General features: G+C 42.5%; 1 protein-coding gene across 1 annotated transcript in view; it reads right to left on the bottom strand.

Moving 5' to 3' along the window:
* The window catches only part of nxn (nucleoredoxin), a 70,738-nt gene that overhangs the window by 7,853 nt on the left and 47,328 nt on the right, over positions 1 to 15,557 (bottom strand). Inside the window, exons 2-7 of the mRNA XM_086261929.1 lie at positions 11,201 to 11,318; positions 6,854 to 6,987; positions 3,987 to 4,087; positions 3,751 to 3,857; positions 2,447 to 2,626; positions 1,784 to 1,908 (exon numbers count right to left, since the gene is read on the bottom strand). Of these exons, the coding sequence (XP_086118055.1) occupies positions 1,784 to 1,908; positions 2,447 to 2,626; positions 3,751 to 3,857; positions 3,987 to 4,087; positions 6,854 to 6,987; positions 11,201 to 11,318 (765 nt within the window). The remainder of the gene's footprint in view (positions 1 to 1,783; positions 1,909 to 2,446; positions 2,627 to 3,750; positions 3,858 to 3,986; positions 4,088 to 6,853; positions 6,988 to 11,200; positions 11,319 to 15,557) is intronic.

Raw genomic sequence — 15,557 nt, 5'->3', positions numbered from 1 at the left:
GTCTGGAGGGGGAAACCTGGTGATTTCATAGCCGGCTGAGCTACAGCCAGGAAATTAGACCTGCACTACATGGATGTAAAAGTATACGGCTTAGCATGTGTTGCTCCTGAATAACCGCAAGCTCCAGTGCAACAGCGTTTCTTTGTGTTTGTGCCAACATTTCTTTGACCTGACACATTTAACACGAAACGCTATCAGTCCAACTCGTGCTTTCCTTAAAACTTAAGCTTTTCTAGGTCTGCGTACATGTGCCACTGATATTCCAAAGCAGACAGAGTTGAGCTGCCATTTAGCACATGTGCGAGACATGCAGCTGAAACCAGAGCCTGCTTTTGGGCAAGTGACACACCAGAAACCAGTGCCGTCACCCCCAGATTGAACTGGGAGGAAGGCTGGCTGGAGGACAGAGTGCGGGGGAACTGAGGAGAGGTATCTAATCCGGTAATTATGTCTGCTGCTGCACCAGTTCTGGAGAGGTCAAGGCAGAACAACACAAGATAACAAGTATTATGAAAACTCCACGGCTCATCCCACACGGGGAAGATGTGGGAGGAGATACTGCGCAGATAGAAAGGATGATTTGTCAGTATTGTGAGGGAGAGCGCTGCCACGCTCTGCGTCTACCCATCATGATAGAGGCGCACAGTTGAATTGTAGGTCATGGATGGGACTGAATGCCTCTCTTGCACATTCAAGAACAGGGCCTCAAATGCTTTAGTAGCCACTGAAGTTGTGGAAATATCATCTACTGCACATATGCACATGTTCTAAAGTTTAATTTTTTTTTAATTGCAAAGTCAAGGTTGGTGTGGCTGCCCTGACTTTCTGAGTGGAAAGTTTGACTGAAGGGGGTGCTAGAGTGGAAAATTCCAACTGGTAACTCTGGATTTCTCAGTTCCCACTTCAAATGGAAAGCAGCATCAGAGATTACAGAGCACCCTGAAGCCTGAGCTTTTGGCTCATGGGGATTACTTGTAAATAAGCTGACTTCATTACTTGAAACTAATACATCCCCTTAAATACTCAAATCCAAAGCAGCTAAAATTAATTGTTGAATATAAACATATATTGACATTGTCAATATGCAACTTTGTGTTTCCAAAGTATCTCTTTAACTCTACATTTATCCTTTTATGAGTCATTTTACTGTTGTTTCAGTCATTGTTTGGTCTTCTGACCCTGAACTGTTCTGTTCACTCTCGCCACTCACGCAGGGTAACTCTTAGTGTCAGCAGGCAGCGTTTTTCCCGAAAACTGACTCTTTAGTCACAGCAGTCACACGCAGTTAGCAAGCAGGTAGTGAACACCGAGCAGCAGCAGCAGAGCCAGATGTTTCCCCACAGTAGTGGGTAGAAACTGCAGAAGGGCCAAAGTGAGAAAGTAACTGCTGGATGTGGTCAAAGACAACGTGACAAAAATAGGTGAAATCCTCCTCTGGATAGAATACTGTTATTTGCCGAGAGTCTGTTTTTGTCTAACGTGTCTCCACCTCCTTAAAAACAAATCAGAAATGTTTGGAAATGTTTGTTTATGCATGTCGCTGTGTTATTGCACTGGCATTTTCATTATCATGTCTGTATCTGCCTCAAAACCCCCAAACCAAAACAAAAAGAAACCAAAAACACAGGATCGCCTGAGCTGTACATTCAAAGACTAAATCATCCCGAAGCACAGCTCAGGTAGAGCAGGATGTTCAAACCTCCCCCCCCCAAAAAAAACAAACAAACCCCAGCTTATGCCAGTTTTGTGTGAAATGGTATTTCACTCTGTCGGCTTATCTCACCTCTCCAGCCACAAAGAACAGCAGCGGCGTCTCCTCCTCCTTCGCTTTGTACTTGGCCATGAGCTTTTCCGCTATTGGTTGAATCAGCTCCTTGGCTGGCTCCAATTCACCTTCCTCCTCAGCGTCTGCATTAACCAGGAAAGAGAAACAGAGCTCTGTTAAAAGCATGAAGAAGCCACATGGGAGAGGAAAAGACGAACAGATGAGTGAAAGTAGTGGCTGCAAGGATAGGCAACTGGAGGACAGATGAGTGCAGAGATGAAAGAAACTACATGTACAGATGGTCCTCAGTCTTGTTGTGCGATTTGGTTTGGCCTCAGGAGACACCAGGGTGGTCTCATATTTTGAGGGTCATCACTTTGCACTCTCAAATTCTTTTCCATGTCTGTTTCCTCTCTACACCTTAATGTCTAAATCATTCAGTGCCATTCACTGGAAAAATTCTTTTCTTTTTTGCATTAGCATTCCCGTATTAGCATATAAATAGATGGAAACAGTAAATACTACATGAAGCATTTCCCACAGCATTTCCCTCTGGGACCTTTCGCCATTGGAAGAATTTTCCGCAGTGTCTGACATTCAATATGCTCTAAATAAATGCCACTTCATTCAGACAGAGCCCCATGTGGAACTTCGCCGAATTATAAAGCCTCAGCCTCTCACCCACAAACAGGACGAGGCAGGGCCCTTCGTGGAGCTGCACGGCGTTTGACTCGCTGAGCTCGAGCACGGGCCGAGGGTGCCAGGGAAAGAGCCGGCACTCTGGGTCGTTCAACACCTCCACCCGGCCCTGTCGCGTGATCATGTGACCCTCCGTGTCCAACAGAATCAATGTGGGAATACCTGGAATGGAGAAAGATGATGATGATGAAAGGAAGAGAAACATAGGAGGGGAGGAAATGGGCAAAAGCCTGGGAGGTGCTATGGGTCGTTTCCTTTAATTATCGCATCATGACGCACTCTTTTCCCTTTCACAGTGAGATTTTTTTTTAAACCTCTTTTTGGGGATTCTCACCTCCCTCTAGCTCTGTCCGTTACCCCTCTGACAGTGCTTTTACAAGCCACCCGCACCGTGAATACAATCCTTTATCAGAAACAGACACAAATCAGGCAAGCAAGCAGCAATCAGTAAATTCCTGTCTGCACATGTGGACTGAAGTTAACTGAGGTGGGGGAAATCAGAGACTGCAGGGGTTTGAGTGAGTGTGAGTGTGTGTGTGTGTGTGTGTGTGTGTGTGTGTGTGGGGGGGGGGGGGGGGGGGGGGGGGGCAGTGTTAACTCGTCCAGTACACATTCCTCAAATTCTTTGCAGGACAGGCCGACGGCCAGTTTTCGCTAACTTCATCCAGAGTCATCCACTAACACGCTCGGGAGGAAGGCACGGCACTTCCGCACTGAGACGGTAAACTGGATAACCAGCCCACATTCCCCAGGCTGCAGGGCGATCTGTGTTGCTGTTTTGCCCGCCCAACACAAAGAGCTGTCAAGCCTTCGTGCCAGTGTTTCAGTATGTAACATAACCAAGTTTGGCAGAGAGAAAAAAAAAAATAGATATATCCCCTTTCTGCTCTTATCTTAAAAGGCACACTGTACTCAATCACATATACATATTTTTTCCTGATCTGTACTGTTATTTATTAGATTTTGAAGAAATTGGCCTTCTCTTGAATGTGATGTAACTAAAAGGATCTTGACTTGTAGCGCTCAAAGTGCCAAAACTGAATAAATTAATAAGGAAGAACTATTGTCTTCCTGCTGTTTACATCTGCCAATAAAAACAACAGCGTAACTAACCAACACTATCACTAGCATCAGCCTCTTATCACAGGGAGATGATGGATGCTTTTCTGCCTTTTGTGCAGTGATGCGGTTGGCTGCAACTCTCAACAAAGCAATGGATAAATAGCATAACAGGCCAGGAAAAACATGCCTATTCAGCGATAACGGTGATGGAGCTGGTGAAATACCTTGTATTCCGTATAGTCTGTTGAGCCGCGATCGCCGAGCCTCATCTGAATAAGGCACTGCCAACCATGGCATCTCGCTGAAGTACTGCTTAAAGGACTCCTCTGACCTGAGCGGGGTGGAGGGGAGAACCGAACAGGAAGACAACAGATGCTGATTTCTTGGTTTTAATAACAACAAGTAAGCAGGGACCCAGTTGGGTTCTTAACAGGCAAAAGGCAGGTGCAGTGTCGCTCACCTGTCGGCGCTGACGAACACTATCTCAAACTTCTGGCCCGACTCTTTGACGGTCCGATACGATTCCACCAACACACGAGTCAAACTGCGGCACGGTGGGCACTGAGAGAGAGCGAACGAGTGAACATCTAATATACACAGTCACAAGTGATAAGGTGCTCATTTCCCAGGGTTTTTCCCCAAAACTATTTTCCTCTCTGCCGCCAAACACCTTTCCACAAACTAGTAATTCTGTCTTGTTTTGTATCCAGGCTGTTTAAAACGTTAATCCCGAGGAATACTCGAGCTTAAGAAAGTATTTGCTCTACTATGTGTTTAGAGTGCCAACGCTATCCAGGCAAGGGGGAGCGGTGGTATGGCTGGCATTACGATGACATCAGAGCACCATGACAGTGAGAAGCAAAACAGACTAGTCTCAACTTCCAGCCTCTTTCCCATGCTCTGTTTGCTTCATATCTGTATTTTCTTTGTTTTCTCTGCTGTGAATACATAATAAAATAGAAACGTAATATTTAAATCAGCTTGAACAGTTACAAAATGCATGCCACATGTTTGCATGGAGTGAAACTGAGGTTAAAATGATTTCAGGGACAATAGATTTTCTTCTCTTCTCTCAAACTGTACTTATTTAAACATTGATTAGCCGATGAACGATAAGTAATTCAATTAATGAATGCAGACTGCTTCAGCTAAGAAGCACAAGGACAGAAAGTACCAAAATACACATACATATACACTCATCACCAAGTACACCTGTTCAACTTCTCAGTAACACAAATATCAAATCATACAATCACATGGCAGCAGCTTTGTGCATTTAGGAATGTAAACATGCTTAAGACAACCTCTTGAAATTCAAGCTGAGCATCAGAATGAGGAAGAGAGGTGACTTTGAATATGGCACGGTTGTCAGTGCCAGATAGGCTGGCCTGAATATTTTAGAAACTGCTGATCTGCTGGGACTTTCCCACAAACGCCTTGTTGATGTCAAAGGTCAGAGGAGAATAGCCAGATTGCTTTCAACTGATAGGAAGGCAACAGTACACTCAAATAACCGCTGGTTCTAAAAACGGTATGCAGAAGAACATCTCTGAAAGCACAACACATAAAAACTTTGAAGCTGGCTGAACAAAATTAGACAGCAGAATATCGGAAAAAATGTTGTCTGGTCTGACGAGTTTCCAATTCTGCTGCAATATTCAGATGTTATGGTCAGAATTTGGCATTAAAAACAAAACAAATCAGGAAAGCATGGATCCATCCTGCCTTGCATCAATGATTCAGGCTGCTGGTGGTGTCATGGTGTGGGGATATTTTCTTGCCACACTACGCATCATTTAACATCCACAGCCTACCTGAGTATTATTGCTGACCATAATCATCCCTTTATGATCACAGTATACCCATTTTACAATGGCTGGAGACTAATGTCTCAACATTAGTCTCTAACATCTCAAACTTGTTTCTTGAACATGAAAATAAGCTCACTGTACAGTACTCTAAAAGCCTCCACAGTCAACAAATCTTAATGCAGTTATGTGCAGTACTATCATGGCTGTCCAGGCAACAAATCTGCAGCAACTGTGTGATGCTCTTGTATCAAAACGGACAAAGGCGACCATTTTCCACAAAAAGGCTGAATGCACTGGCCCAACTTCGACTCTGGAGCCTTTGCTCTGTGTCTGCACCACTCTCCTGCTTTCTCCACTGTCCTGTCTAATAATGGCAAAATGCCCCAAAATAATTTCTCAAAAATGCCAGATTTATTGCTTGTGTCACAGTGACTAAATCTTTAACATACACACAGTAAGCACATTCCCTGTAAATATGGATTAATGCCATAGCTGCTTCAGTTTCCTTCCCTGTAAATATGTTGAGGTATTTTTGCTAGACTTAATTACATATCATATGTCTAAGGCTCATCTCATCTTCCTGTTTACTAAGTAGAGAAGCTTAAAGCTTCCTACAGTGGCACTTCATCATATCAACACAAAGGGACGTTGGGACAAAAGCACAAAGTATCTTGTGTAGTAAGTGCGATCTTCCCTTATACCTTACAGATATAAACACTGTATAAGTGTGTTCATCGCTCATTACACAAGCTTGTTTTAGTACTATCGTGATAACACTAAAGTTTTCTCCCACTACAAGAGAAGGTCACGCTGCATGTGTCTCTGCCATGGGGCATTTAGGTCCCTCTGACAGGAAGGAGGGAAATAAAGTAAAGAAAATATACTATCAGGATGCCAAGGCAAAGTGCTGGCATTTCGTTTTTGTGAGACTGCTTTAGTAGCAGATAGATTTACACGAGTAACCTGGGGACCCTGGTGTAAAACACCGCAAATAAACTCCTGTAATTGCTTTTTGTGACTTGTCCTTTCAGTTTTATATGGCTTTGGGGTTTGCGCCAGCATTCAGGCGTCACCATTCTGAGCAGCCGGTATCTGAGGCTACGGCTCTGGCAGCTGCTGCGCCGACTGGCTTCGGCAGCTCGCGCTGCATCTCATCAGGAACAGCACAGCGATGATTTAACGCCTTCCATGCATCGTGAGTCATGACCTTCGCTGGCTATCGGCAGCGGCAGCAAAGAAAAGAAACAACGGTGTGACGTCTTTGGGGTGTGGTGACTGATCCACAGTTGGTGGTGAAAGGACTGATGGAGATCGTCAACTGCTGTAATGTAAACAGTCAAACACAATGGAGTCTCGCTCCTCTCTCTTATCTGTTCCTGCCTCTTCCTGCTCTGCTGTGCTGCCGCCGCTCTTTTTTCTCTGATGTCTCAATGTTTTCACAGAGTCAGGAGCCCTGAATAGGAAAAAAAAAGAAAAGAAAAAAAGATGGGGTCCTCTTTGTCTTCTCTCCACTCACCCAGTGTGCTGAGAAATACACTCCCACATAGTGTCCCTCCAGAGAGCTGCTGTCTGTTGTCTGTCTGTTGTTCCTGAGCAGAGGTCCTGCCACCACCTCCGCAAATGGCTTCGGGCCCCAGGGGAACTCCAGGCCTGAGAGAGGGTAGGAAAGCAGAGGGGGCAAAGAAAGGGGAAACATGGGAAGGAAAACGAGAGATTATTGCCATGCTAGCGGCTCTAAGAGTTGCTGTGTGGCACTGATTTGAGCTAAATGCCAGTATTTTGTTCCATACCAGTGGAGCAAGTGCAACAGAAGATGATGACGCTGTGTTTTCATAGGTATTTGGCTGCATTCATTATTAATAACATGACAAATTGTCCACTGTTGCACAAAGCTTTAACTCACACTTAAAACTACTATAACTCACAGTGACACTGTTAGGATTTCATGTCTGGGAATCATGAATATTTACAAAACATCACGGTAATCCATCTAACAGCTGCTTAGATACTGAAATGTGGACTCAAGAGTCACACTTCAGCTCAGCAGAAGACCCACAGACAGCTTTTCTGTGTCCGTTAAGGGTGTCACATGTCAAACCACCACACACAGTTGTCATTGAAATATGTTTTTAAAGGGCTGTTTTGTGTTTTCTGCTTTGAAAATATGCACGCATGTGAACACACACACACACACACACACACACACACACACACACACTTAAAGAAAAAGAAATGTCGAACCTCTTAAGCAAATGAAGGCTGTCAGAAATACTTCCCTCCTGCTCTCTTTCACACTTTTCATTTCCTTTTCAAGGTGTTTTCATTGTTCCCGGAGAGCTCTGGAGATGCATTTGGTACAGCTGAATTAAAGGGGGGGTGTAATCATAAATAAAAGCTTGTATGGCTGGTTCATAATGGACTCTTTATGTGAGCGCTGTTGTCCGGGGCTTCATTAGGCAGGAACGACACGTCTGCACTGCGCTGGCGCGGCCTTTCATTGTTGTCCTGATTGTAAAAGTGCACTCCATCTTTACGCTGCAGGGCTAGTCTGCCACCACTCAAGTCAGGCCTTTCATCGACAGTGAAAGGCAGTGGGGTCCCAAATTGTTCACCCGCCCCTCCGACTGTCAGCATACGCGAACTTTTTGCTGCCCTTTACCTCTCCCAGCCGTGGCTGTTGCACCTGAATTGATTTGTCACATTAGGAACAGTCCACAGCTTAATACATCAAATTTAAAAATCTGATGTTTAAAAAAAAGAAAGAAAGGAAAAAAAAAAAGAAAAAGAAAAAAAAAGCACAGCCTTCTATTTCAAAGAGATGCAAAACTTCCTGAAGTGCTGGTGGCTCTCTTTGCTACTGAAGCCACCAATTTAATATCTTCTCAGCTCACATCTAGTTAATGAACTGTGGAAATATCACTGCAGGCCTGGACCAGCTTTCATTAGACAGACAGTGAAATCTGTCACAGTCCTCACATGGCTGCTATTCTTCCCTCTCACATGACACGACACCATTTTTTTTTTAAAGCTGACCTAACAGGCTTTGAAGAGGCAGCGTTTTAAAATATTGAGATCGTCTCAGCCACAGATGGACGCCCTCAATACAGGAAAGGAATGCAAGATCACTCTTGTTAATTCTCCATCTCCACTTCAAAGTGCAGAAATTATAGGTTTCAAAGACGAGAGTGTGAGACATGGACACGCTATAATATTCACACGGCACCATAATTATAGCGGCATTAACTCAAACACGAGGGGGGGGGGGGGGGGGGGGGGGGAAGTTATTGCAAAATGCTTCAGACAAACGCTGAATGATGGGACTGGGCAAAATATCCACAGTAAATCCTCACCAGGAATTTGAGGTGTGTGTTGTGTGCGAGTTAATGTGGGTCTGACCTTAGTTACTGCACTCATTACATTTTGGTTAACTTAAATGACTTATTTATGGTGTGAACCCAATGTGGTAGGCTGGATATTCTTATTGCTTATAAAACTAAGAATTTACATGAAGAATTTAAATGCACATTTTCAATTAGCAGATAGAAAACTGAGTGAAAACAGAAGTTAAATAAATAAATATCTCAAATTGTTACGCTTGGCTGTGGTTTACGTATAGATAATAAATAAGTATTTACAGGAAGCATGTGACATAAATTTGAATTAAAAAGATGACACTGCAGAAGAGAAATCAAAACAAAACAACATGATTGGTGTGAACCATGACACAGTGAGGTCACTAGAGAGGAAAAAGAAAATCATTGTGATTGCTTTGGTCACCTTTAGTTTTTAATGGTGAGTGATAGCAAAATTGTAAAAAAAGTGCAACGGAAAAATTGTGTGAGGATTAGTAGTTTGCAGATGAGTCACCGTCTACCAAGCAAAATGACAAATAAAAAAAAGCAGGTGGGAAATATGTATTTTTGGTATAGCACCTTAATTGCGACCAATTTCACTTAGCAGCTGGCAACAACACCTCGGCAACCACCTGGAGAATACGCTTTGTTTTTTTCCTCCCTTGTTACCGGTAGTTTCCGAGGGCCTAGAGACACTGACTGATCTCAAGGACGGTGTGATCTTACACATCTCACCTTGCCAGAGGATACAGCAAGTCAAGTTCAGAAGTCATACTAATTGTGTAGTATTTATTTCAGTCCAATCTCTTGGACAGACCCCGTGTACTCCTCACTGGTTACCCAATTCTCACCTGTGGTTGAAGTCTTGTTGTTTACCCGGGCTCAGGATTTAGAGAGGGTCTTGAATAGTAGTTCTGTGGATGTAGCTTGGAGTGTAAAAAGTTCTTTGCTTGCTAGATGAGTTTAAAGGGGGAAAAAAAAAAAGAAAAAAAAAAGAAGACGCTATATAAATTATAGTCCATTTACCACGGACTAAACTAGAAGAGGGTAGGACATTAGCTAACCAACCTGAAGGTGTGATTTGATGAGTTAGCCAGTATAACAGCACGATGGTGCATCGATCACCTCACACCAAGAAAGTTTGAACCTGTCCAAAGACGTGCTTGCCAGTTTCTTGGTGGTTCTAAAGTAGTTCCTGGTGTGATGGGAAATCATTATTGAGGTGTTTATGTTAGTAGTAGTAGTAGTAGTAGTAGTAGAAGTAGAAGAAGAATCATATTTTTATTAAAAAAGGTGTTTCAGCATGAAATCATCCTACTGTTACCATTAAAAAAAGATAAACTGTCCAATATGCAACAAATAAAGAGAAATTATTAATCTTATGACTTTTATACCTATGGTTTTTAACACTGGAAAAGATGCACTAACAGGCAAGGAGAGTGTTTTTTTTGTCATTCTTGGGTTAAATCTCATGAGCTCAGTAGGAGGGTATGAACAGTGCCCACGTGCAGTGTGCAGCACTGGAACAAATCCAAGCTTGAACAGCACTGGCCTGTGAAACTATTCTGATGTAGGGGCTAAACCAGGTTGTTAGGAGCTCCATGTTCAGCTTGTGCACACTGAACACAAAACAATCATTACAAAAAAAAAAAAAAAAAAAAAAGCCTTTTCACCCCCTTCATAAAACCTCAGGTGAAATCATTTTTAGAATTTGATACAGTAACCTTTTGTAAGGCCCAAGAAGGTGTTTGGTTACTATATTTGATTTAAACTGTGTGGGAAAGAAACAGGAAGATGCCAGCTGGGCAGTTTTAACAAGACTGAAAGGGTTGCCATCTTTAAGTCTAGCATCCAACATTTCTAATAACACCATAAATACATTTACATATTTTCTCTCTTCCCCATGAGGGTTTGTTTTTCCACCTGACTAAAGAATTTACACGAGCGACTGTTTATCTTCACCGTGAAGATATTTTGCTCATGCATGCAGCATGTTTTTCTTCACATGCAGATAGAAACTTAACATCTTCTTATCTTGAAGTTTGCTATTCAAGTTGCTCATTCATACCCTTTTGCCACAGGGGGAATTTTACAGCCCAGCTGCTGCCATTTCATGAGATACATTTGGAAGTGACAAGTGTTACAGTAGAGAAGATAGACTGGTGTGAAGTCAGTATGCAATTCTCAATGAGTTATGCTGCTTGCTTATTACTCTCAGCCAAGAGTGACTGATGATTGCTACCCACCAAGAATTCAGCGCTATAAGCTATGACAGACAAACTGTGCGAGAAACTGATCTATGATGTTTGTCCTTTTGACCCTCAAAACGTCTTCCCATTACCTCATTAAACAGTCATATTTCTAGGGTTGAACTGGGGTTAGGGTTAACCATTCAGTAAAGAGGATTAGAGTCAGAGCTTGAGGTTAGGAAATAAAAACAAATCAGCCACATGGTTTTACTAATATTGTGGCCTGTGTGTGTGTTTGTAGCTCTAGATGCTTGAGCTCACCTTTGGGGTCATCTCTGACCACCAGCAGACCGTTTCGACACACGATCTTCCCCGTGGAGGCGTCCACAAACACCAAAGATGGGATACTGGTTACCTTATACTTGTTCCACAGCTTCATCTGAAAGCAGAAAAAAAGATAAGGAGTGGTTGGAAAATACTTCAGGGAACAGATTTGTATCTAATTCCATTTCCAAGCTGGAAAAGCAGCACAAAACGGTCTAAAACTATGTGTTTAATGATGCAATGTGTGCACCTGGAGTACTACAGTGAAAACAAATGTTGATGTATTTTATTTATTTTAGCATAAATACCTCCTCTGTCATTTAAAATAAACCCTATGGACTACAAAAGCAGAATGAAAATAGTAGGAGAGTGCAGGCAGCCCTGAGGTGAACTAGCACAGATGTGCTGTCCCTGCGGCATCATGAATAACAGTAAAAGGAAGTGCGCAACATAAGCGACTCATACTTTTGTAGGCTTTCATGAACGTTCATTGGCCTTAAATTTAACCATAATACTTTCCTATATGCCAAGATGATATTAACCATCTCATAAAGCCAGATAAGACCCTTTACAGACAGATCTGTGTGTGAACTGACGCTATTCATCGAGTTCAGAGATCAGCATAGTCCTTAACATCAAAGAGCAGATCAAGCATTTTCTGAGGCTCACTTTCCATATCAGAGGAAGAGTCCTACGCTGTGAATGGAAAATAGCCCTGTCTTGTAAAGAGCAGCAATCATCCCTGTGCAGCGCTGCTGCTTCAGCATCTACAGAAGAGGAAAAGGTTCTCTTTGCTTGAAAACCTGAAACCAGCTTGAAAAATTTAAATACAGAACGGAAAAAGAAAATACATATTATAAAACATTTTTAATAAACACACACTGCGTCTTCAAGGTCAAAATATAACAAAACACCTTTGCTGGAAATCGTGTATCTACTGAAATATAGTCAAACTAGAGCATTGAGTTCATCTTTGAGATATAAACACATACTTTGCTTGCTGTCATAAATTATTTCCTGCTGCACAAAGCTAAACACTTCTAAACAGTCAAATGAAATGAGCACCGCTCAGTGCGGTAAGCCTGGAGTTTGCTTACTGTTGAGCTCCAGGCTGATGAAAACCTTTTGTTGCACTCTTTGTGAAAACAGTGACTTCACTGCCCTTTGGTTTTATCATCACTGTTCGTACAGCAGTGACACCTCACCGAGAGGCACTGCACATTGTTTTTACTCGACTGCAAAGTGCAAAAGACACACAGACAATGCTTGCTAGGTGTAGACGTAAACATGCAATGGAATCGCAAGGATATTGATATTTTTCCCCCTCACATACAAGGTCTTGAATAGTCAAGCCCCGATCCTACTTTTAAGACTAGGTTTAAAACTTTCCTTTTTGATAAAACTGGATCAGATTACCCTGAATTCTCCTTTATGTACGCTGTAATAGGCCTAGACTGCCAGGGACTTCCCACGATGCAGTATTTCTTCTTCACTCACCCCTCTCTGTGCATTTAATCATTGGTTATTATTAATCTCTGGCTCTCCTCCACAGCCTGTTCTGTCTCCCTTCTCACATCACCAACCAGTCGTGGCAGATGAGAGGTTTCTTCCTGTTAAAATGGATTTTTTTTCCTTCCCACTGTGACCAAGGGCTTGCTTATAGGAGTTCATCGGATTATTGGGGTCATCAGATTGCAGGGTCTGACCATAGAGTCACAAATGGACCTGCTGAGGAGATCCAACACTATATTTCTATTCTTTATGTTGTTGAAGAGTTTTGTTTTAGCTGCTGTTGGTGTTAATACACTCCAAGCCAAGAAGTCTTGTGCCTGTTACTTCAATCAGCAGCTACCGCCGAGTAGGTTTCTCTAGCAGGTCAGTATGCTCTTTGCAGCGCTGATTTATTATGATAGTTTGGTTGAGAGACTGATCATACGTGCGATTGTTTTTTCATGCCCCCTTGTTAACAGCATAGGTCAACCGCACGACCTTCCTACGACAGAGGTCAGACGGTTTGTTCGCTGGACAAGACGACCCGGAGCCTCTCAACTATGTCGGTCTGGAATTCCCTCAAAAGCAAACTTCAGTGTCTGCCACAGTCAACAGCTTTACCACACACTTCATGCTCTTCTGGAAACTCAATCTCTGCTCACAAATTGATGGGGTTAGAGGCATTAAGTGTGACTGTCTCCGAAAGCTAGCAGCACACTGCTGCCTCTGCACAGCCATTTCGCTCTGCTGCTGTCATTCAGACTGATAATGTCAATTTGAGAGCCAGATTTAGCCAAAAAACAGAGAGATGAGAGAAGAAGATTTAGAGTGGTGCTGCACTGAGGTGGGCAGCAGCAGCAGAGTACAAAGAAAGATCTGAACATCCACTTGGAAACAGTCTTTTCAGTACTGAAATAAACTGCTGTTGGACAACAGAATCTCACTGGCTTTGGCGATAAGGCCACCTTACTCTGAATGCTTCACAACTTTAAGAGTTCAGCAGTAAATATTGGTCTTGTGTGTCTCTCCAATCCATCATCTAGATGATCATACAGACCAACACATGACAGATTCACGTGCATCCTCTGAGATCGTGTTAAGATTCCTGAAGTGCAGGGATGCTTCTTGCAGGAGTAAAGAAAGAAGGCTGTGGACTGACTGGTAAGGCTCTGAAATTTGTCCAGCAGCCTCCGACACAAAACCAAACCCTCCTTTTTGTATTCCCACCAATCCACAGCATCCTTGAATCCTTCTGATGATTTGGCCGCAGATCAGAGTAGCCCAGGATGTTAAATCTTTCAAGAGATTAGATCTGTCCTCAACATGAACAGGCTGTTAGGATGGAAGAATAACCTTGTAACGACAAAGGATGCGCACACCCGAGTCAAACAAACAAGCAGAACTCAGCCCAATTTTAGCACCTTGACAGAAAAGTGGGAATCATGTATATCACAGCCGTGTGTTGAGCTTTTCTTGTCATCCACTTTAATCTTTCTACAAGATGTTGGCTTTTGTAGCAACCGCTCTAGCCTCTTTTATCCTCATGAATAGAAAACATGAGGATCATATGCCTCAGTGATCTATTTTCACCCCCTCCCAAAAAACACAGTTTCATTGTGCAGAGGTACAAGCTATCCATTATAGCTCAGACAGTAAATGCACAAGCTGACATGACAGGTTGTGAAACCCCCCCCCCCCCAAATCTTGTCCGGTATTATTTAGTCTGATGTTCAACAAAAAGCGTCCTTATGTTTCACTTTGAAGAAAAGAGAGACGAACACTTGTTTATTGTCTTGGCAAGATTAAGATGACAAATTATTTTGTCAGTCAGCTGCCTATTAGAACCCAAAAATTGCAGGTCCTCATCCAGTCACCTGAGGCTGGCTTGAGTGAATCCCCACAGACTCGTGTAACAATGATGGGAAAAAGTAGGATAACAGACCAATTTAACACTGTAACAAATAAATTAACAGTTAAATCTGACAGACACAAGTGGCCAAATACGAGCAGTCTACCAACTCTGTTGACTGAACTGCACCTGAACTGGGTTTGTGGTGTTGTTGCCTCCCCCCCCCTTTTTAAGATTAATTTTAATACATCTATGACACAGACATGGCTTGCTATGTAGTTAATTTTATTAGCACACCATCCAAGAAGTCTGTGCTCCAGTTTTGATTAATAAAATCTGGCATTTTATTTTTATGTTGCTTAGCCATCTGCTTCCTGAGTTTTCTACCTACATTCATTTTGCTGTCCCCATTCTAGACTATGCTGAAATACTACATAATACTTTTTATGGATGCAGCTTGCAGTCATGCTAAGGTTAGCATTTAACCCTGTCGTTCAAGCACAGTGCCTTAAAATGTGCTTAAAAATGGATCTTAAAAAAATAATAATGGGGGGGTTACAGAGGCTGTGTTGATCTTCATTTCCAATATATTGTTGTCACTCTTCATCGTGTGTCTTTTTTCCTCCAGACGGTTTCCAAATTATATCAAGAGTGCGACTAGCGTTTTTACAGTATGGTGAATGGAAGGGAATAAACCTGTGGCCACTTCCTGTGTGTCTGTGTTTGATTGTAAGCTACTACTCATTCCAATCTGACTCATAATGATTTAAGAAATATCCAGCAGGGTAACAAATCATTAAAATACACATTACTACTTCGCATACTTAGCTGTATGATTTTAAACAGACTCCTGCTGCAGACATACATAATCTAAAACAAACAGTATAGCAGTGGCCAATTATAAGGTAAAATGTGTGTAGCCTGAATGGCATCAAAATTGCATGCCACCATTTCTAGTTTTGTCTAAGGGGGCCACTATTCATTATCCATATCAACAGACTGGATAACGATAGA

The sequence above is a fragment of the Aulonocara sp. 'chitande type north' Nkhata Bay genome, linkage group LG14 (assembly GCF_057382095.1).
Source record: "Aulonocara sp. 'chitande type north' Nkhata Bay isolate Kocher_YH1m ecotype deep benthic linkage group LG14, A_spYH_male_GT1.1, whole genome shotgun sequence".
NCBI classification, from domain to species: domain Eukaryota; kingdom Metazoa; phylum Chordata; class Actinopteri; order Cichliformes; family Cichlidae; genus Aulonocara; species Aulonocara sp. 'chitande type north' Nkhata Bay.
The sequence above is the reverse complement of the archived record's forward strand: the minus strand, read 5'-3'. Positions and strand labels throughout refer to the sequence as shown.